The sequence below is a fragment of the Vombatus ursinus genome, unplaced genomic scaffold (assembly GCF_900497805.2).
Source record: "Vombatus ursinus unplaced genomic scaffold, bare-nosed wombat genome assembly UNPS02014784.1, whole genome shotgun sequence".
In the NCBI taxonomy this organism is placed as follows: domain Eukaryota; kingdom Metazoa; phylum Chordata; class Mammalia; order Diprotodontia; family Vombatidae; genus Vombatus; species Vombatus ursinus.
The window spans coordinates 8,476,019-8,499,187 of NW_020954562.1; the positions used below are offsets into that span (position 1 = coordinate 8,476,019).

Here is a 23,169-nt window from a genome sequence, read left to right on the forward strand (position 1 = left end):
AAATTGACAGCAAAGAAACCTCCTCTATTGTTGTATTTCTCTGACAGTCCCTGAGATTGTGGTTTGGGGTTTACTTTATGATTGCAGTCAACTTTGATGGGTGTGGGGTGGTTTTACCTGGGTGTGGATTTTCTAGGCTCTATCCTAAGTCCCTTTTCTGTCTCTTGCTGCTTTCCCATTTTTTCTACCTCCTTCCTCTTGAGCTCTTTGGAAGGTGAATAGGGAGAGAGAAAGATAATAGGGCTGCATGTAGTCATTACATGAAACTATCTTGTTACTTGGTGTGATTGAAGTGGGAGGTGGATGACAATTGTATGATTTTAGGAAGCTCTGGTTCTGTATTTAGAAAGGAAAAAAAGTGACGATTTAGTATGCCTCTGAATGCCAGGTTTTAGAAGCTGGGTGTGGAACCAGAAAAAGATGCTTTAAAACTCTGGTATTGAGATACCAAAGGAGGTAAACCTGTCCATTGAGGTGAACCATGATAGAAAAATCAGTGTTATTTTTCAAATGCCAGTATTGGTTACTAGCCTGAGTATAACTGAATACTTCTTTCCCAGTTGTTTGCTAGTGGTGCTGCTGGAATTGTGTAAGGAAATAACCCAAGTATTTACCCAAGTCAGTTTACCCATTAAAAGTTTTATTGGAGCTTTTTGTTTTTGTTTCTTCTTTGCTGTTACTTTATCAATACGTTTCCCTCCTCCTGCCATCCTAAATGGAATCCTTTCTTATTACTCCCTGAAAAACAAGAACCCAATTAAGCAAAACAACCCAACATAACTCTGTAGTGGGAAAGAGGGCTGAATTTTCAGGAAGAGGTTCCTAGTCCAAATCCCAGCTTGACCTTGGAGAATTTCCTTAACTTTCTTGAGCTTTAATTATTCATCTGACTCAATGGTCTCCGTTACCTTCCAACTTTAAATTTATGATCCTGTAACAATGTCAACAATTATCTGCACCTGTACTCCATCACCTCTCTAATGAAGGAAATATATTTTACTGTCAGTCTTCTGGAATGCGGAGTAGACATCATGTATAATCTGTGATCTGATGTACTTTGATGTGGTTTTTTTAAAAATTTTTTAAAATTTTAATTTTTTTTAATCTTTTTAAGGCAATTGGAGTTAAGTGACTTTCCCAGGGTCACACAGCTAGTAAGTGTCAAATGTTTGGTCTGAGGCTGGATTTGAACTCAGGTCCTCCTGACTTCAGGACCAGTGCTGTATCCACTGTGCCACCTAGTTGCCCCTTGATGTGGTTTTAATTATATTATTATATTCATGTTGTATGTTCTACTGGTTCTGATTTCTTCACTATATCAGTTCATATACAATTGACCATGTTTCTCTCAATTCTTCATATTTAGAGATTTGTCTAACTTTAGAGCTGATCACTATATGATATTTCATTGTATTGATACTACCATTTGTTCAGTCATTCCTTAATTAAGGCAGTCACTCTCACCACCACTTTTTTTTTTTTTTTTTTGCTACTACAGAGAATATTTCAGCCTGTATAGGACCTTTCTGTCACCAGCTTCCTTGAGGTATATGCCTAGGAGTGAAATCACCAGGTCAAAGAGTATGGACAATTGTGCAACTTTTCCTGTTCATTTCAAACTGATTTCTAGAATATCTGGGCCAGCTCACAGGGCATCAACGCAGGAGTGTATTTTCAAAGCCAAAGTCCAGCCAACATTCTTTCTTACCCATTACCTTGATCATTTCCCCAACCTGAGGTACTGAACAAACAGCAACATTAAATGGTTTGTTTGAATCTCAGCCTTCCCTTTCTCAGCTTCTATTTGAAGTGTTCTTGAGCACTGAAATAATCAAAAGGCAATTAACAAGAGGAGGAGACCAAAGAAGAGTAGTAAGTGGTATGTGTAATCCCTGTGTGTATAACCTGTGCTTTTATAACTCAAGTTGAAGTGTACCATACGAAATTGTTTTTCAGTACTTGACTGGTGCTGCTGTAGCTGGCTTTAGGCGTACATGGAGACAGATGGCAGCAGTGAGACATATTTTTTAGAGTTCCTCATTTGTAACTGGTATGGTCTTAATAGAACTAATGGAAAGAAATCTAAGAGGAGCAGCAGTTTGGGTTTACCCTAAGTTTAGGACAGGCTCACGTTGGCTTCCCTTAGCTTTGTTTGCTGGTAAAGTATATTTCTGGTTAAGTATATATATGAAGTATAGATATCTGGTAAAGCATATATTTTGGCTGCTTTACAAACACAAATTCAGAAGATTGGCCTTACTCTTGTAACTCTTCCTCTTACCCACTGTTGATCTGATTTGATCGTTCCTCCTTTCTTTCTTCCTCCCCTCTCCTATATTGGCTGGAGGCATTTCTTGGTGGCACACTTCCCAAGACAGATGTGTACTCGTTCACTCTCACGTTCCCTAAACCATGTGAAGCCAGCCTCAAGACTCTTGGCTTACGAAGCAGCATCTAGTCTCTGCTCCTTCCTCATTCCTGTCTTGATTTGGATAGCCGGAAGCAGCAGCCAATAAAAAAGTCTGATGTGAAGATTGTAGGATTGTAGTTCTGTAGTTAAAGCTTAGTCCTTCCCTTTGACCCTCTAAAGTGAGGATGCTTAACCAGGGGTACATAGACCCTAATTAGGTCTGTGGATAGGTTTCAGGTTATTTGTCAACCTGGATGGAAAAAAAAAAAGGTTTTTGCTTCATTTATTTATTTATTCATTCACACATTCATTTATTTCTTTATGCCATTTATTTATGTGTTTGCTTATTTCACTAAACTCTAGCTGAAATTGAGCATTTCCTCCAACTATTTATAAATATTATTCGATGAAAGGTCTATAGGCTTCCCTAGATTGCCAAAGGCTCCATGGAAGGAAGAAAGGAAAAGAAGCAAGAATTTGCTAAGCAACTGCTATGTTTCAGAAACTGTACTAAGCACTCTACAAACATTATCTTAATTGATCATGAGAGATGCATGCTGTTATATCCTCATTTTACAGTTGAGGAAACTGAGGCAAGTAGGTTAAATGACTTGCCCAAGGTCATGCAGTTAGTTAACCTGTCTGAGGCAGGATTTGAAATTGGGTCTTTCTGACTCTAGATTCATCACTCTATCCACTTAGCCAGGGGTGGGAAATCTGCGACTTTGAGGCCTTCAGTTTTGATTCTGTCAAAGGACTGCACTTGAGGACCTAGAGGGATTTGTTCTGTGAAATTTGGATTCAGTCAAAGGGCTGCACTTGAGGACCTAGAAGGCCACATGTGGCCTCGAGCCACCCCTGCCTAAGCCTGTAACTGTAAACCTTGGGAACATCTTAACTCCTTCTAATGTATCTTCAATGGGCCAAATTCTGTTGATGTAGTACACTGTCTAGTAGCATTATGACTTAAACAAGTTAGAAATCTCTCATCTGTATAATCTTCAGGAGGGAAAAGGCTTTGGGATTGGAGTGGAGTGAATTGGGTGGCAACTTCTTCCCCCCCCCCCAAGAAAATATAGGATAAGGAAAAGGAGTGCTGGGTACCATAAGGGGGTCAGAGGCTCTGAGTCTATTGCCTTTCCACAGTTTTCCTTCTCTGTTCTACCAGTACCTAGACATTTTGCAATATTATTAAGCATTTTTCTGTTAGAGAAACAGCATGCTATCATAGACATAGGTGGCTTTGGTTTCAGAAAGGCTGGGGTTTAAGTTTTGCCTTGATGCCCTGACTCCTGGCCGCTCTCTCAGGCTACAAATGGGGTTGCTGATGTACGTCTGTAGAGGGAGTTTGCATTCTGAAATTCCTCTCATTGATGAAATCACATGTCCTGAACCATCTTCCTCCCAAACAGCAACAAATCAACCACAACTATATTAATGTGTTTAGAATCTTATAACTTTAAAAAAAAGTTTATTGTTCAGGTACATCCTTTTAAAAAAGAAATGAGGAAGCTGAGATATTAGAAAGTTCGAGGTCACTTGGGCTGGCGATCAGATGATCAGCTCTCTATTTATATCTGGACCAGATTTGACAGGTCATTAGGATGACCACGTGACTTTATAGATGAGAAAACTGAGGCCTAGAAGACATTAAGTAAATTTCCCAAGGTCACACAGACAATAAAGGGTTGGAGCACAAAGATTCAAAACAGGTTTGGCTTAATTTCAGATTGATTCTGTTTTGAGGGCAGTGACTAGCAATTTTTATGCCTGAGATAAAACAACAACATTTCTTTTTTGGGAAGGGAGAGGGGTGGTAGAGACCCTGGAATACTTTATGGCTGTTTTGGGGGTGACTAATCCCTGGGTAGATGCCAGGGGCAAAGCTGGCCCTGGAAGAAATTCACTAGGGTTTTCTGTCTCCAGGTTTTAGGTAACAGAGGAAGTCACCACCTGGAGGCATCTGGTAGATTCCTATTTTAACTAATTTTTTCTAAGTAGGTACTAAGCTCAATTGTTTTTCTTCTTTCTGAAGGACTGGATGTGTCATTAGAATTTGTCTAAATTTTGGCATTCTTGGTAAAAAAGGTTTGGTAAAAAGGTTTGATCACGCCTACCTACTTACCTAGAACTATAGCTCCCACTATTTAGTAATGTTTTTTGCTTTTCTTTCTTTCTTTCTTCCTTCCTTCCTTCCTTTCTTTTTCTTTCTTTCTCTTTCTCTTCTCTCTTTCTCTCTTTCTCTTTCTTTCTCTCCTTTCTCTTTCTCTCTTTTTCTTTCTTTCTCTGTCTCTGTCTCTCTCTCTCTCCCTCTCCCTCTCCCTCCCTCCCTCCCTCTTCTTCTTCTTTCTCTTCTTTTTCTTCATCCCCTGCATCTTCCTCTCTTTTTTTAAACAGTGCTTAATATACTAGCAATGCTAAATAAAAAGAACTGATTTTCTTTCTTGACTACAGAGATGGTGCAAATAAAATATTTCAGATAGAGTGTTCATAAGGTTGAGTGATAGCTCTTTTGATTTGTTAAAAGTTAATCATATTTGGTTTCAGTGCCTTGCCTTTACTGCTGGTTCAATCTCATTGTACTTTTTTTTTTAATGTAAAATTTGAAAAACTATAAAGTGTTAATAAAAATGGAAGGGCATATGTGCTTTATGTACCTGTATTAATATTTATTTTTCCATATCCTAGAGACACCAAATCATCTGTGAAATCTGTAACATGTACATTCAAAACCACAAATATACTGCAGTTAGTGTTATATTTATTTATAATCAATCTTCATTATTGTCATAGTCATCTATGACCTGATAAGAATAATTAAAATTCCTTTCCTTTCTATTTATTGAGTTATCACCTTTATATGATATTATTCTTGACTTCTCTTTTATAGGTGTTTCTCAACTCTTTACTTATCATCCTTTTCCGTTTTATCTTACTTTCAAAAATCTTTCCAATGATTAAATCAGCTAATATTTATAATTACAAGCAGACACTTTAAATGCTGATTAATATTTATATATGCATGCATATTTGTGTGTTTGTACATTACATATGCCGCAGGGGAGGGGTTGTCTTTGCAGTGCCTATGAGATGTGTAAAACTATGTATGTGTGTTTATATATGTGTGTATATATGTGTATTATATATACAGATACATATGCATGTATATACATACACACACACCAGTGATATATCTGTAATCTAAATATGCAATGGTCTATGCATATGCATACATTTAAGTACTTATTTGAAATGTGAGATTTTTCTCAAGAACATGAATATTTCTTTCATTAATATGAATATTAATGCTCTTAAAATGTTGACATGGATTTGAAAGGAAAGCCAAAGGCTGCCCTAAAGTGAATGTAAAACTGGTATGAGTTTCAGTTTTATGAAATCATAGCATCTAATGCTTTATTTCTATACTACCATAAAATGCAGTGTTGCAAAAATTCTTTGTCATAACTTTACTGGTGTCACAAACAAAATTATGGCTTTTAGATCAACTTCATTTCCTTATTGTCTTTTCAGACACTTCATCCTCTTTATTTCTAGTTGGAATTAATTGTGCACGTATCATTCTGATGATGTCATCTCCGAGTGACTCCTCATCCCTCTTGGCCAAGAGGCCAAGAAGTCCTACTCATATTTTCTATCCAAATATTCTCCATCAGGTTTTTTCCTTTTGGTTTCTGGATTTGTCCACACTAGGCTACCCTTCCCCCCCAATCCCTGTGGTGAAATTAATTTATTTTTACATCTGAGGCAGATAATAGGCTTCTGCTATACTCTATATTCTTGTTGCTATACTCTAGCAACATTTTTGGAGCTCAGTAGCTCAGGTCTTCTGATTGCCAACTCCAGTGCTCATCATGGTGCATCATGGTATCAGTCTGTTTGGATTTGGTCCACTTCTGTCTCTGGGGATCTTTTTGAAGCTAGACAATATAGTCCACAGCAGTTGTAAAGATTGTGAGGGATAGGCAAGAAGGGTAGGAGCTAAGGAGTTAGAGCAGTGAGGTGAAGGGCACTTGACCTTCCCAACTCTCCATGTTCCTTGCCCCCATACATTCTCCATGCCACCGTCCTTCTACCCCCAAGTCTGATGCACTTAGCTGCTTGTCTCTATTTCAAAGAGCCCCAAAGTCCTTCTGGTCACCCCACCTTGCATCGTGTTCCAACCTCTCTAGTCAGTTTCAATCCATTGCTCTTTAAATATTTTTGCCATCTTGCATATTTCTAGTGTTTTAGTAATAACAGTGACCATTGATATATTATTGAAGTAGAGTTCCATGGAAGACTTTTTCAGTTCCAACTTGTCTAGAGGTTCCTACCTGAAACCCAACCCAATTTCTTCAGACCTTGGTCTTGCAGTCCTAAATTACTACATGCTTGTTATTTTGATTTGGTTTGAAATTCATTTTAGCACTGTGTGCTCAGCACTCAGTGGTATGCCAAAAAAAAAAGTTGAAGATATAGTCCTTGTCCTTAATGTAGCTTCTAATGTCATTGGAAAGACACAATGAAAACTAGAAACATTAGGTTGCAAGTGAGAGTGATATTGACAGTTTGGGATGGTGGATAAAAATATAGGACTTGGTGTCAGGAAAAATATGGGTTTATATTCCATCTCTAATGGTTACTAACCCTGTGACCATGGGCAAGTCACTCTCCAAGCTTCTGTTAACTTATGTATAAAATGGGGATTAATAGCTGTAATATCTGTCCCCAAAGGACTTCTCCAAGTATCAAGGGAGATAATGTATGCAAACTGCTTTGTAAGCTTGTAAGCATTGTAGATGTGTCCACACAGGATTGTTATGTGGTGTACTATAGATGATGAGTGCCCTAGGAATTCAGAGAAGGAGAAGATCAGGGACACTCAGGGAAGGCTACTTTTTTTTGGAGGGAGGGGTAGGATTTGGATGAATGGGCAGCTAGGGGGCACAGTAGATAGCGCTCTGGGCCTAGAGTCAAGAAGACTCCTCTGACTTCAAATATGGCCTCAGACACTTATTAGCTGTGTGACCCTGGGCAAGTCACTTAACCTTGTTTGCCTCAGTTCCCTCATCTGTAAAAATGAGCTGGAGAAGGAAATGGCAAACCTGTATCTCTGCGAAGAAAATCCCAGATGGAGTCCTGAAGAGTCGGACACAATTGAAACAATTAAACAACAAAAACAGCAAAGGACTTGAATGCAGTGTAACACTTAGGGTGGTGGATATTCATTGGAGGATATGTAGCGAGAACAGAGGTCTGGACTGGAGCATTTTTTATATTTGGGGCAAGGGTCGGGAAGGGGGAGTATGGAAGCCTGATGTAGAGGGTTTGTGTTAGAGAATAGTGTTGGCTAGGCAAGATGGAACCTGTGGGTCCTAAATGATCAGCTGCTCTCTCCAGAGTTACTAGTGATCTCTGATTACCAAATGTGATGGCCCATTTTCAGCTCTCTTACTTCTCAACATCTCTGCAGTGTTTGAAACCATTGACCTTTCCTCTTTGCTTTCTGGGCTTTTTTGACACTGATTTTTCTTGATTCTCCTACTACTTAATGACCATTCTTTTACAGTCTTTGTTGATTCATCATTCATATCATGACCCCTGACTCTGAGTGTGTCCCAAGGCTCAGTTCTGAGCCTTCTGATCTCTTCTAATCTCTTCTAATCTCTCTACATTCTTTCACTTGGTGACTAAATCAGCTCCCAAGAGTTTAATTATTTCTATGAAGATGACTCTCAAATCTATGAATCCAAGTCTAGGCTCCAGCCTCCTGTCTCAAACTGCCTATTAAATATTTCCAATTGGATGTCCCATAGGTATATCTAGCCCATTATGTCCCCCACTGAATTCATCCTGTTTACATCCTCTTTAAATGTTCCCTATTTGTATAGTCACCAGCTTTTTCAACCTTGGTGTTATCCTTCCCTTCTCTCATTCTTCTCACCCCACATATCCAGTTTATGGCCAGCTCTTGCCATGGTTAGCCTCTCGAGCATCTTTTGGACCCCCTCTTTACTCACTTGCCCACAGCTCTCATTCAGGTATTCATCACCTCTCACCTGACTGTTGCCATCACCTTTTAAATTGGTCCCTTTGTCTCATCTCTGCTTTGCCCCCAAGCTATCACGCACACATCTGTCAAAATGAGTTTTCTAAAGTTTACATCTGCCTCTGTCACTCTCCTACTCCATAAATTCTAGTTGTTCTCTGTTGCCTCTGGGATCAGATATAAGCTATGCTGTTGGCTTTTAAAACCCTTCCCTACTTGGCCACAATTTCCTTTATATATTACTCTCTTTCCTGCATGCTGCTTTTTAGCCAAACTGAATTTGTTATTGTTTATCGGATAGGACTCTCCATCTTCTGCCTGAATACCTTTACACGGTTTGTCACATAGGCCTACCTCTTTACTTCTGTCTCTTGTTTTCCTTCCTTAGAGGCAGCTAGGTGGATCCGTGGACAGAGTTCTGGACCTGGAGTTGGGAAAATCTGGGTTCAAATCTGGCCTCACATACATACTAGCTGTTGTAACTCTGGGCAAGTCCCTTAACCTTGTTTGCTTTAGTTTCTTCATCTGTAAAATGAGCTGGAGGAGGAAATGGCAAACCACTCCAGTATCTTTCACAAGAAAACCCCAGATGGGGTCTTGAAGAGTCAGACTCAACAAAACAACAAATGACTCTGGGCAAGTCATTTAACCTCTATCCATCTCAGTTTCCTCATCTGTAAAATCAGGATAATCACAATGTTTATGTCTAGAGGTTGTTGTGAGGATCCCATAACTGCTGTAGCTTCCTTTAACTCTGTCTCCTACAGGAACCCTTCCCCAGCCTGGCTTAATTCCAGTGCCTTCTCTCTGTTAATTATTTCCTGTTTATCCTGTATCCAGCTTACTTTGTATATATTCATTTACATGTTTTCTCCCCACCCCCCATAGACTGTAAGCTCTTTGAGGACAGGGACTGTCTTTTGCCTCTTTTTGCATATCCAGTGCTTATACTTAATAGAAGTGAGTTTGAGATATTTGTAAAGTACTTAGCACAGTGCCAGGCAAGTGGTAGGCCTGGTATAAATGTTAATTCCTTTCTCTTCTCCCTTCCTTTTAAGACTCTGATCAAATGCTGGCTTCTATATGAAAACTTTTCTGAATTTCAGCTTTTCACGGCCCCCTCCCCCAATCTGCTAGTGTTCTTCCTCTCCAAAATTTACATTATCTTTATTTTGTGTAATATATGCACATGTAGTTTCCCCTGATAGAATACAAACTCCTTGAGGGTGGAGATCCTTTCATTTTATTTATTTATTTATCTATTTATTTTATTTTATTTTATTTTTTACTTTTTAATTTCTTTTTTTTTAATAAATATAAAAGAAAAGAAAAAAAATATGTCATATGCACAACAGAACACAGGAGAAGATTGAAAATATGTAGCAATAACTCTTAGTTTCAGGAAAACCTATATATTAAATACTGTGTGTTATGGTGAAAGCTGCCCATCTCTTTTGTGCTTTCTTGTAGGTTTTCTTTTGTTTTCTGCTGTGCACTTCTTCGTTCTTTTTTCCCTCTTCCTCCACCTACCTGCCACCCAAAGGCTACAATTGAGCATGGATATATTTATATATAGGTATTGATATATACATACATGTATACATATATACATACATATACACACATATATGTATGTGTGTGTGTATATATTATATATATATGTAATATATATCCATATCCTAAGAGATTCTACTCCTAATCTTTGTTTTTGCTACGTTACCCTCCTATCACTTACCCACTCTAGCGATCCCTCCCTTATCCTCCCATTCCCCTAAATCTAAACCCCTTTTTTAACTTATTCCCTCATGCTCCCCTCTAAAGATCCCTTTTTTATCCTCTCCCCCCTCCCTATCCCCATAGAATTTTGTTTCTTTCTAAATCTTTCATATTCTTCTAAATGTATTTGTATTTTCCCCTCCTAAACCCATTCCTGATGAAAGTAGGTTTCCACAACTAACAGTCCCCCTCCGCCATCTAATTCCCCTGTATTGGTTCTTTCTCTGGCTCCTCATTTGTAGAAGGTAATTACTCTTTTAGCTGTTCTTGAACGGTTTTCCTATTTGAAGTCATATCATTTTCAGGTCTACCCCAGTCTTTCTTATAAGCTACCTAATTACTAATAACAATCTGAGACATAGGTTTACATTTTACATATATAAAAGGTAAACGTTCTATTCGTATTTAGTCCCTTGTGATTGTTGTGTCCTTATATTTCTCTTGGCTCTTATATGTCAGATCTTCTACTGAGTTCAGGTTTGTTTGTTTTTTTTTTTTTTTAACAAAATCCTGAGAGTTTGATGATTGATCGGATGTCCTTTTTTTCTTTTTCATTCAGAATTATGCGTAGCTTTGCTGGGCATGATGTTTTTGGCCAGAAGCCCAGTTCTTTTGCTCTTCTGTATATAGTATTCCAAGACCTGCGATCTTTTAGTGTCGCTGCTGCTAGGTCTTGTGTAATTCTAATTGTGGTACCGTCATATGTAAGTTGTTTTTTTTTTTTTTTCTTGTTGCTTCCAATATTTTGTCCTTAATCTGGGGTTTTGAAATTTGACTATAATATTCCTGTGAGTTTACCTTGTAGGATCTCTTTCAGGTGGTCATTGGTGGATTATTTTTTCTATTTCTACTTTCCCCTCTTGTTCTAGTGGTTCAGGACAATTTTCTTTAATTATTTCTTATATCCTTGTATCAAGATGCTTTTTTTGATCAGAACTATCAGGTAGTCCAGTTATTCTTATGTTTTTCCTTCTTGATCTTTTGTCTGGATCCGTTGTTTTTCTTGTGAGATATTTCACATTCTCTTCTATTTTTCTTTCTTTATATTTTGTTTTTTTTCTCTTCCTCTCTTATAACTTTGCTGGCTTCCCCTTGCCCAATTCTGATTTTCAGGGAGTCATTTTCTTCCTTACGATTCTGGATCTCCTTTTCTAATTGGTTGACTTTCTTTTCATAATCTTCCTGTTTTTCTTGTATTATTCTTACTTTTCTTTTTAGTTTTTCCTTTCTCTCATTTGATTTTTAGTCCTTTTTAAGTTCTTTAATGAATTCTTTTTTGGGCAGGTGACCATTTGATGTTGCTCTTTGGGGTAGAAAAGTGTTTCTTTGCTTCAGTATCCTCCTCTGAAGATGGACCCTAAACTTCTCTATCCCCATAGTAGCTCTCTGTGGTTGGATTCTTTTTTCTTTGCCTGTGCATTTTTTTGGTGATAATTTAGTTTTTATAATCACCTCTAGTCCTGGGGTATAGGGGATGATGCCTCTGGCCTCTGATCCTCTTCAGCTCTCCCTTCTGACCTTGGACTCAAACCAAGACCTCTAGGCTCCAGTAAGTGCCCACAGATAGTGGTATCCCGCCCTACTGCTTCTGCATTCACCTGGCCTGTGCTGGTTCGTTCTTGCCCCCACAGCATCTCTGCAGCATTGCTGGGTCTGGCCGTTCCTTGTCAGAAGAGGTTCCCTCTGTCTTCTCCAGGTCAGACGCCCAACTCCCCTCACTGTCCCCCAGGGCAAAGGTTCCTGTGGCTGGGGTCTAAGCAGCCTCCCAAACCAGCTAACCCCAGGGCTTGCCACTTGTTGTTTAAGAGGTCCCTAGCCTGGAGGTGTTTACTCTTTTCTGGGAGAAAATCTCCTCCTGGAATTTGTCTTCAGATCTTCTCCATTTGTCCCTTGAGAACCCCTGTTCTGCCCCTACTCTTAGTTGTTTTTACTGCTCAGTGTTTGCCCAGAGGCACTGTTTAACTCTTGTGGAGGAAAATCTTGAGAGCTTGAAATTTTCTGACCTACTCTGCCATCTTCCCAGAATCCTCTCTCAGTTCTTTCATTTAAAAAAAAATTGTATCTCCAATGCTTTGCAAGTATTGGGTGCTTAATAAATGCCTGCTGAATGATCATTAGCCCAGGGATTTTAGATTTTTGTCTAATAGGTGATAAAGAATGATTATAGGTTCCCGTGCGGGGAGATCATATACTGGAGCAGTATTTTAGGATGATTGTTTTGGTAGTGCTGTGCAGGTCTGGAAGAGCTGGGAGAAATGGATTGGGGTTAGAGGATGTTGTCAGGACTTCTGTAGCATATGTCTGTAGGCCTATAGTCCTCTGTCCTGGTCCGGTATCTGTACATTCATTTTCCTCTTTAGTTTCTTGGTCTAAAGCTCTTTCAAATAACACAGGAAGATGGGAAAGTTCTCTAACACTCAATTATAGGATGAGGGCAGTGTAGTTCAGTGGAAAAAGCTCTGGATTGGGGGGTCCCAGGAGCAAGGTTTAAGTGCTGGCTTTTCCCCTTAATGATCCTGTGATACTGAGCAAATCACTTAACATCTCTGTGCCTCAGTTTCACTATCTGTAAAATGATGTGAGTTGGACTACATGACCTCCAACATAGTTGCCAGTTCTATGATCCTATGCCTTTTAAATAACATTTCCAGCTTGCTTTTGTAAGTGGTTTATTTAAATTTCATTAAAAAGTAAAACCATGTTGAGCTGCATTAATTCCCCCCTGCACCTCTCATTATGCATTAGCAATTAACTTTGCTTCTCTCAGCCTGATGAATTTGAACTTGATCAATTATCTGATAGTAATTACCAGCACAGTGATTATTATTGCAAAAGGAACATCCTTGTTTCAATACTACAGGTATTTTAGATGTTTTTCACAGCAGCCCACTTGTTTGACTGTGGAACATGACTTAGAGATTTGACTTCTTTCATTCTGATCAAGTTATTTTAAGTTCCTCATATTGGGGGCCCCTTTCTCTAAATTCTTTCTCAAAAGCATTTTAAGACTTTTTTAAAATTTTAAACTCTCTGAACAAATCCTATCTAGAGGAAGAAATTAGGTCCCCTTTTTCCTTTCTGTTTACAAAATTGATGTCTTAAAAAAAAAATTCCTGGCATTCCCTGATAGGCTCCTGTCCTTCATTGAACAGTTTCTGGTAATTAAGAAAAAGTTCAATAAAGTGACTAACAAAGCAGCTATGCAGCGCACTCCAAAATCACTCCTCCTTTCTCTTGAGAGATTTTCATCCTTTGTTCTCTTAGAACCAAGATAATTTCTTCCTGTACATTAGTGTAGCCATTGTGTATTTTGTTCTTCTGGTTCTTGCTTTCTACACTCTGCATCTGTTTGTATAAGTCTTCCCTTATTTCTCTGAATTCCTCATATTTTTTATGTCTTCCTATACACAATGTTATTCCATTGCATTCGTATGCCGCAATTTGTTCATTAGTAACCCAGTTACTTGGCACTTATTTGGTTTCTAGTTTTTTTTTTTTTACAACAGGTTGTGATGCCACAAATATTTTGTTTTATTCTCCATTCTTAATCCAATTTCAGAAAGCTTCTTAATGTCCTACCCATTGGCCATCTGTTTGTATTTTAAAAAACAAAACAAAACAAAACTCTTGACTTGTCCAGGCTTGCCGTTGATTTCCATACCATGTCAGAGGCTCTCTTTAACTGATTTTTTGCTGTAAAGAGATATAAGCAGAGAAATAGATTAGCCTCCTTTGTCCTGGTTCTGTGAGTTTTAGTGAAGTAATTGAAAGAGAGAGAGTTAAAAAAAAAACAGTTGTGACCCTGGAGAAATGAGAGCTTGTGTGACCTGGGCATGCTCAGTAAAGGATAAGGAGAGAAGAAGATGGTTATGTTTGTAAGGAAGAAACAAAAGGGAAGAGAAATTACTAAACCAATTCCCCTGATCATAATTTCAATTCTCTTCTTCTGTTGGAAAGGTGAGGGGTTAAATGTACCATCACCTACCTTGCCAGGCAGCCTTTGTGTTTTTGTTAGAGATGACATCAGCCTCACAGAAAATAAATGCACTGCCTAAAAGCTGCCAATCTTCAGAAAAGTAAAAATAGGAAGTTATTTTTGACTTAATTTTTTTTTCAATTGCCTCTTTTTTTCCTGTTGTACTTTGAGTTGCTTGCTTTCTGGTTAGAGATGGTGGCAGTTTCCAAAATTTGAGGTGTCTTTGAAGTTATTAGTATTTCTCACTGGGAACATTGTGCAAATATTTTTGAAAAAACATTATGGTTCCTTTTTGGACTTGAATGAATTTGAGCTTGGGTGTCCTTGGGAGGTGACTGTAATTCTACTCTGTGGATATTCTCTTGGGAGTCATCCATACAGTGACTTCTAGTCTACTAGTTTATAAATTCCAACACCCCCCAAATTTTCAAATCAGATTTTATTTACAAGACTATGTAGCAACAAGGCTGAAAATTGTTTGTCTGTAGATTGTGTGCGATCTAAGATACTCATAATTCTTGCCTATGGGCCTTGGTTTAGGTTTTGATGTACCATATGTGGGATAACATTGAAAAAGTGGGATGGTATAGAGGACAGAGAGAGCTGGTCTCAGAATCGATATGAATGGGATTAATTCCTTCTCTGGCACATGTGACTGTGAGCAAACAACTTACCCTTTCAGTCTTCCCAGGCAACTGTCTAAGTTGCAGAGCAGGGTTTGACCTGCACTGGTAGAAGTGGTTTTCACATGCAGAGCTTAGCACATAGTAGGTGCTTATTAAATGCCTTTTGAGGGACTGACATGAAGGATTCTACATCCTGATGAAATTGTAGGTCCAGTCCCCTTCCCAAAATAGTAGACACACCAAGACATTACATGTTAGATAGAAGGCTAGCTTCAGAGTCAGGAAGACCAAAGTCTTACCTCTTAACACTGACTTTGTGATCATGGGCACATCAGTTAACCTCTTAAGGGCCCCAGGTAACTATCTAAGGCTGTAAGCTAGAGATGAGCATTTTTGTACCAGGAGTTCTCCACCTTGATGAGATCACAGGTGTCCTAATGGCATAGATTTAGATGGAAAGGTACTTTGAAGGGAATCTATTCTACCTCTTCTTTTCCTTTTCTTTTTTTAAACAGATGAGAAAACTGAGGTCCAGCAATGTTAAGTGATTTGTCCAAAGTCACAAAGAATCCATATTAAATATTGGAGCTGGGTTTTGAACCCAGGTCCTTTGAATCCAAATCCTTTCCATTAATCCAGGAAATGGACATCCTACACTCTTTCCAAATCAATCAATTGATCAATCAACAAATGTTTTCAAGTTCTAACTATGCCAGGCATTGTGTGAAGTGTTGGAGATACAGAGAAAGATTAAAAATAGTCCCAGCCCTCTGGGAACTTTCTTTCAAATGGGGAAGGCGTCATGCGCAGGATTTTTGGAGGTTATGCACTAGCAGTGGCTGGGGCGGGGAGTGGGGAGTCAGAAAAGGTTTCATGTCTAAGATAGCGCTTCAGCTGAGTCTTGAAGGAAACCAAGGATCCTGTGACAGGGGAGGGAGGAGAAAGAGCATTTCAGGCATAAAGGACAACTAGTCCCAAGGCACAGAGAAGGAAGATGGAAACTTGTATGGTTTGATTGCAGGGTATATGTGTGGAGGAGAACAAGAGAACTGAAAGAACCAGGCTGCAGAGAGATTTAAATGCCAAATAGAGGAGTTTTTATTTGTTCTTAGAGGTAATAGGGAGCCATTGGAGATCACTGAGTTATGGGAGTGACTCTTTCAAACCTGCGCTTTAAGTAAATCACTTTGGCAGCTGTGTGGAAGAAGGGTTAGGTTTAAGGGAGGCTTGAGGTAGGGAGAGATAACTGGAGTTCAGGTGAGAGGTGCTACAGTTCCGAACCAGCATGTTAGCTTGAAGGGGTTAGATGTGAGAAGTGTTATGGAGGTAGAAATGACAAGATTTGGCAGCTGGCTGGATAGGTAGGGTCAGTTAAGAGTTGAGGAATGACACCAAGTTGCAAAGCTGCTTGACCGGAAGTGTAGAAGTGCCCTAAAAATGGGGTGGGTTTGGGGTGACAGGAGTGAATTCTGTTTCAGATATGTTGAGTTTGAGATGCCTACTGGATGACCACTTTGGAATGGGCATTTGGTAGTTGGTGATATGGGACTGAATTCACGAGAGAGGCTAGGGTCGATCTATAGATCTGGAAGTTGTCAGCATACAGATGGTAACTGAACTCATAAGAGAAATGAAGTCACCAAATGAAGTATAAGAAGAGAAGAGGGCCCAAATCTGAACCTTGGGATATTCCCCTGTTTAATGGAAATGTTATCAATAATGAACCAGCAAAAAAGATTAAAACAGTGGTGAGACAGATAGGAGAACCAAGAGAGGGAGAGTGTCCCAAAAACCCAGAGAGAAGAGTATCTCAGAGGGTAGGATAGTCACCAATATTAAGTGATGCAGAGAGGTCAAGAAGGATGAGGATTTAGAAGAGACCATTAGATTTATCAGGTAAGAGATCACTGGTAACTTTAAAGAGAGCAGTCTCATTTGAGTGATGTGGTTATAAATTAGGCTACTGGCAGTTGGAAGAGAGTGAGAGGAGAGGAAGTGAAGGTAGTGATAATAGATTTTCAAAGAATTTCTCTAAGAAAGGGAGGAGAGCTCTAGCATAGGTAGTAAGAATGGCAGCATGTAGTGAGAATTTTCCAAGGTTGGGGAGAGTTGGGTGTGTCTGTATGAGCAGAGTAGATTCAGTAGATAGAGAAACATAGAATTTCAAGAGAAGGTCTGATGGAAGGGACAATCTGCGGAGAACACAGGATGGCTATTGATTATGCCTTCATCAGGAGTGCACGTTCACCTAAGCAAGAAGGGCCATGAACTTATTAGAAACAAAAGAGGAGGAAGTGGTGTGGGATGATAGCAAGGGGGAAGATGAGGAGAAAGGGCGAATCATTTTTTAAAAATAGGAGATGATTTTCCAATCACAGTTTATGGCCCAGTGCTATTGCTAGACAGCTGTTTTTGTCACATGCCTTATTTTCAGAGACTTGACAAAGTTTTACTGGTGTTTGATGTTCTGGAATTAATTATTTAGTGATGAAAGTGTTTTGGTCTTTTAAAAAATGTAGAAAGATTACATAAAATATCCTTGCTAACTTTTTTTTTTTGTCTCCCACATAGGTATAAATGATCAAGGACTGTACAGAGTTGTGGGGGTGAGTTCAAAGGTCCAGAGACTTCTGAGTGTGTTAATGGGTATGCCTCTTTTATAATCCTTTTTTTTTTTTTACCATGCATTATTGGTTTCTCTTAATTTAATTTTATAGGATCTTTTATGGTCATAGAATTTGTATTTGCGAAGTCATTCCTTACTCCTGGAGTCTAGGCACATTTACTCCTGAGCAGTGATGGGTTGGTTACTGGAGGGAAGCATTAATGTTGACATCAGCGGAGCCTCTCCCCTGCTCCTTCATCTTTTAGGTTAGAAGAGTAATTTGGGTCCATGGGTTTGGTGCCTTCCCTCACTTCCCTCTTCTACCAGAACAACAGGATCTTAGGATTCTAGATTTCGAGCTGGAAGGGGCATTTGGGACCCATGCAATCTAATTCCTCGTTTTACGGAGGAAGAGCAAAAGACTAAAGTGCTCCACGGTCTCTCAGTAAGGGACAGGAGTGACATTTGAACTCAGTGCTTTAACTCTAAATCTGATGCTGTCCATTGTACTATGCTGTCTCTCTGGGATCATAGATTTAGACCCAGAAGGTCCAACTCTCTCATTTCACAGATGAGGAAAGTGAAGGCCAGAGGGGTTCGACAACCTGCCTAAGGTCGCACAGTAGTAGAGGAGGGGGTCTGAACCCAGGACCCCAACCTTCCATATGCAAATCCATCGCTGCCCTGCCTGCCGGCCTCTGATATCTAACTGGCTTCCTGATTGCCTGGCCAGAGTCCTGACAGTACATGAGGTTCGACAAGACCACTGGGATTAGTTCATTTTTATGGAGCTTCCAAACTTGTCACTCTGACAGCGAGGGGCCGATTCTTGGGGCTTCATTGGTATTCAGAGTGGCTTGTATGCATTTTGCACCAGGCTCTTCTCCAGATCCAGGCACGCTCCATCTGTGCTGATAACACAGTGTTCTTTGGCACAGCAGGCTAGAGGAAACCAGAAAGTGAATTCATTTTATTACCCAAGACATTATGTGAATGACAAAGCGCTTTTTATATTAGATGCCACTGTCAATTCAATGCCACCTGTATGACTACCTTCCTGCCCCCCACTTCCCCACCTCCTTAAACAGGCTGTCTCTTCTGGAATGATGATAAGGCATCAGGCTTGAGGGCCTATGCGTCACATCAGTCTGTCATAATGACCTTGCTAAATATTAATTTATATGATATCTCACTTTAATTAATCAATATTAACAACACCCTCAGGTATTCTGTCAGTGCATTTAAATCTGCTTGCATTGTACAGACTTGTAGCAAAGATTCTGGGGGAGGATGCTTCACCCAAGAGGAATAAAAAAAAACAAACACCCAGCACTGTATAGATAATGTTGGTTGTGTTGCATGAAAGATTTCATAAGCAACAGTGTTTTTTTTTTTTCCTGAGGCTTTCAACACAAGGTAGACTTACTTGTCTTCCAGTTGGACAGTTGTGTTATAATAATGTGCTGTCTACTTTCGGGGGCTGTTTTCATTTTTGGACTCTGGTCTGACTTAGGCATATGGTTTTGGCAGGCCGGTGTTCCCCGTTTACCATCAGCGGTCTCCAAATTAAATAGAACTCAGGTTGCCAGTGGTTCAGTAGCAGCTGGAAGAGTTTAATGGGGATTTCAGCATCTGCTTTTGCTTAATTTTAAAATTAGAAACACTTTTTTCCTCGTTTATAAGATTTGTGTTCTAAGGATTCAAAGTGGAAGATTATACTGGTATCAAAACAGAAAGAAATGTTGAACAGAAAACATGCCACTGGGACCCAGAGGTTCTTAGTCCTCCCCCCACCCCCATTTTCAGTTCAGCCAACATTTATTAAGCACCACCTATGTGCAGGGCGCTCCCTCCCTAGGTAGTGGATTAAATCTGTCACGATAACCTCAGCATGTTTTTATTGCTTAGTTCCCCACGTTCAAATAGAGTCTGGACAAAGATGTCTTTTCCATCTCCCAGAAGTGCAGAGCTGTCACAGAATCTGTGATTAATCTCTCTCTGTGCGTCTCTGACCTCCCGGCCGCCATATCATTTCCTCATTGGAAGCACCCTCAAGAGCAGTGTGTAGCTTATAAGGTGTTTTGGTGTGGCAGTGGGTGGTGTTGGTATTGGTGTGTGTACTCCTTTGCTGCCTCCAATAATCCCCCACAAATTGGATAAGTGAAGGAACTTGTTATTTTCCTTGTGAAGCCTGAAAACAAAGGGATGCCGACTCCATCATGCTGTTGGAGAAAATTTTCGTTAACTTCATTCTGCAGATGGCGAAGATGTTAGGGAGTCAGCGTGGTGACAGGAAGTAGGCTAGATTAGGTTGCTTTTAGTTGACATTTATCTGTCACTTTAAAGCTTACAAAACTTATCACATAGATTATTTTAATTGAGCCCTCACAGTGACCCTGTGAGACATTTGCATATTCCATTTTCCAGATGAGGAAACTGAGGCTAAAATAGGTTAAGCAACTTGCCCACATGAGGAAACTGAGGCTAAAATAAGTTAAGCAACTTGCCTAGGGTCACACAGCTAGTGAGTGTCCGAGGCAGGACTTAAAAGTTGTTGGTGTTGTTCAGTCCTGTTTGATTCTTTGTGGCCCGTGGACCATAGCACGTCAGTGCTCTCTCTGGGGTTTTCTTGGCACAGATACATGATTAGCTTGCTATTTCAATCTGTCGTGGAGTAAGGCAAACAGAGGTTAAGTGACTTGCCCAGGGTCACACAGCTAGTAAGTTATCTGAGGTTAGATTTGAACTCAGTTATTCCTGACTCCAGGCTGAGTGCTCTATCCCCTGTATCACCTAGCTGCCTCCAAGGACTTTAAGTAGGTCTTCCTAAAACCAGATTCACTGGGCTATACAGGTTGTCAGTTACATTGGACATTTCCATAATGCTTTAAGGTTTGGAAAGTGCTTCCCATGCATTATTTGATTTAATCTTTATAACAACCCTGTAGGTATGTGCTGCTCTTATCTCATTTTACAGATGAGGAAATTAAGACCCAAGGGTTAAATGTCCTGTTTATTGTCACACAACTAGCAGGTATCTGAAGTGGGATTTAAACAAGGTCTTTTTGCCACTATGCTATTCTGCCTTTATTTACGACTATGGGAAAAATGTAGCTTCCTTAATATTTGGGCAGCATCAGCATTAGAACAGTTTGTTTTTAAGTCTAACTAAAATCCTTACCATCATGTTGACTAAAATCTCTTGTTGTTTAGTCGTTTTTCAATCGTGTACTACTCTTCCTGAACCCCATTTGGGGTTTTCTTGGCAAAGGTACTGGAGTGGTTTGCCATTTCCTTTTCCAGCTCATTTTCCAGATTGGAAACTGAGGCACACAGGGTTTGGTGACTTGCCCAGGGTCACATAGCTAGTAAGTGTCTGAGACAGATTTGAACTCGGGAATTTCTGACTCCATGCCCAGCACTCTATCCACTGAGCCACCTAACTGCCCTCTCAAAATAAATTCATGTATTAATATCTGCTATCTAATTTGAGTTCCTTTGGATTTCTTTTCCCTTTTAATTTTCTCCAGTAGATATTAGTGGGTTTATTTTCTCCCTTATGCCCACCAACTCTTTTTGAATTTATTTTCTCTTAAGTAAAAAGCTATACAGAGTGGTAGCAGCCAGATTTTGATGATTGGCTTCTAACCCTAAGGTAAGCAAAGAGTGATACGTTGACCAGCTTAATATTTATGAATTTTTCTGATGCTAGGTCATTGTATTTTGGGACATTGCTTCTGTTAAAATAATGGTTTCAAGTTAGCATTTTCACAATGGATATTTTTTGTTGTTAAAACATTTTTTCTTTGAATAGGCACACAGTTTTCACGAGTTATTTAATGTGACATAGATAAACCACATGGCTGTATGCATCCCCTAAAAGTGAAGTATTTTATTTAGTTCCCTTTTTATTCCTAATAACCTCCTTATATCCATTGAGACTGCTTACCATTTTATGTATGTCTGACTCCTGACTCTTTCAACATAAGTTATTGTATTTGCATATAGCTTAGTTTAAATGTTTTAGGTGCCTTGGGTACCATATATGAAATACTTATAGTAATTTATAGATGGAGAGGAATGCTGAATTTACTTATATGTCCCTGATGGCCCTTGTATATGTTTCCTCATTTACATTTTTAGAATAAAATCGAGAAAAATATCTGTTTCTCCCATCTCCACTTTATTTTTTAACTACCCCTTTCCCCTCTGTTTAAAACAGCAATTCTTGTTGGTGGTAATCTTCTGAAAGTGTGAAGTTGTTAAACTGCTTACCAAGTGGTTGGGGAGAAGGGGAAAAGTGAGGGGAAGGGAAGTAAGAGTAGCTCGACACCATTCATTCCTTAGCTTCTACCCGTCTTGCTCAGTACTTTCTCCCACATTGTCTCTGTTCCTTTCTCTCCTCCTGAACGAGGCCATTCTATTCCCTTTGTTGCTACTACAAGCAATTATGTTCTCATCAGTAAGATTGGGGGTAGCAGCAGCACCCTGGTCCTTCTCTCTCATCGAAGATGACTGAGCCCCAGATATGAACATCTCCATCTATTTGCTTTCACGTCATCCCCTTTTCCCTTTACCCTCACATCTGCTTCTCCTACATCCTCACTTGAAACCCATGTTTATTCTAAATACTGAACCATTTGCTGATAAAAGAAATATTACCTCTTTGTAGCTCTGGGTGAGTCACTCTTCTTTGGTAAATGGGGTGTGAGAGATGGATTAAGAATAAGATACTTGAGTAACAAATACATTTCTTGCTCTTTGTTTCTCTGCTCCTCTTCCTCCTTCCTTCTGTGTGAAAAAAATCAGGGAATAGGTTCAGTGAGAAGGTGAAAAATTATGTGACAATATAAAATAATAACATGCGTCCTGGTGAGTTCTGTGTGTTTCTAAAACTGAGGGGCAGAAAATTCAGGATGGATTTTTTTTTTGGAGGGGAGGAATAGAAAAGGAGCTATGAAGATGAGCAGAAGTAATTCAGAAGAGGTTCTTTATTTAAGAATTACCCTGCTTACTTTAGGCATGGAACATTTTAAAGCCCCAGCCCCTAGAATATAGCAGAGGTGGAATATGGGAGTGGAGTTGGGTACAAAACCCCACTGCTTCTTATACATTAACCTAACTGACTCATATCTGAGATTTTGGACCATAAAGCTTATTTTTCCAATACCTCAAGTCAATGGCCTTCTTGAGTTCTTCAGGATGGGATAAATGTCAGTGGTAGCCGTTATCAGAGATGGCTTCACAGGCAGAGTAATCATACAATCTCCACTTCCCTTGGAATGATCTTGTTAATTACAAGCATGGAATTAGCTCCCAAATATGCTCAATCTGAGGACCTGCAAATTGATTTGTTGTGCATATTATTTTAGTTTCCTCCTACTTTTAAGAAAGAGAGAAATGGAATGAGGTCATTTTTCTCTCCTATTTTTTTTTTTTAAAAGCAAAACATACTTTCTGAATGACTGCTTAGAATGTATTTCAAAGCTTCCAAATATGTTATCAACAAATTCCACCTAGCCAAATGCAGCCTCTTATTGTAAATGAGAGATGGTAATGATTGAGTTATTTGAAAACAGTGAAAATTTAATAGTGGATTAGCAGCATAGATACCATGTAGTCATTAGCTGCTGATGTGACAGCTGCTTTTTATTCCAGGAAGTCAAGAGGAAGGCTTATTTTTCCATAGAAATACCATGGTTCTCAAAACCAAACAGAAAGATAACG

At 39.3% G+C, this 23,169-nt stretch overlaps 1 protein-coding gene across 1 annotated transcript in view; it reads left to right on the plus strand.

Annotated features, from left to right (window-relative positions):
• ARHGAP10 (Rho GTPase activating protein 10) overlaps positions 1-23,169 on the plus strand; it is a 381,695-nt gene that overhangs the window by 210,868 nt on the left and 147,658 nt on the right. Inside the window, exon 14 of the mRNA XM_027866797.1 lies at positions 17,409-17,483. Within this exon, the coding sequence (XP_027722598.1) occupies positions 17,409-17,483 (75 nt within the window). The remainder of the gene's footprint in view (positions 1-17,408; positions 17,484-23,169) is intronic.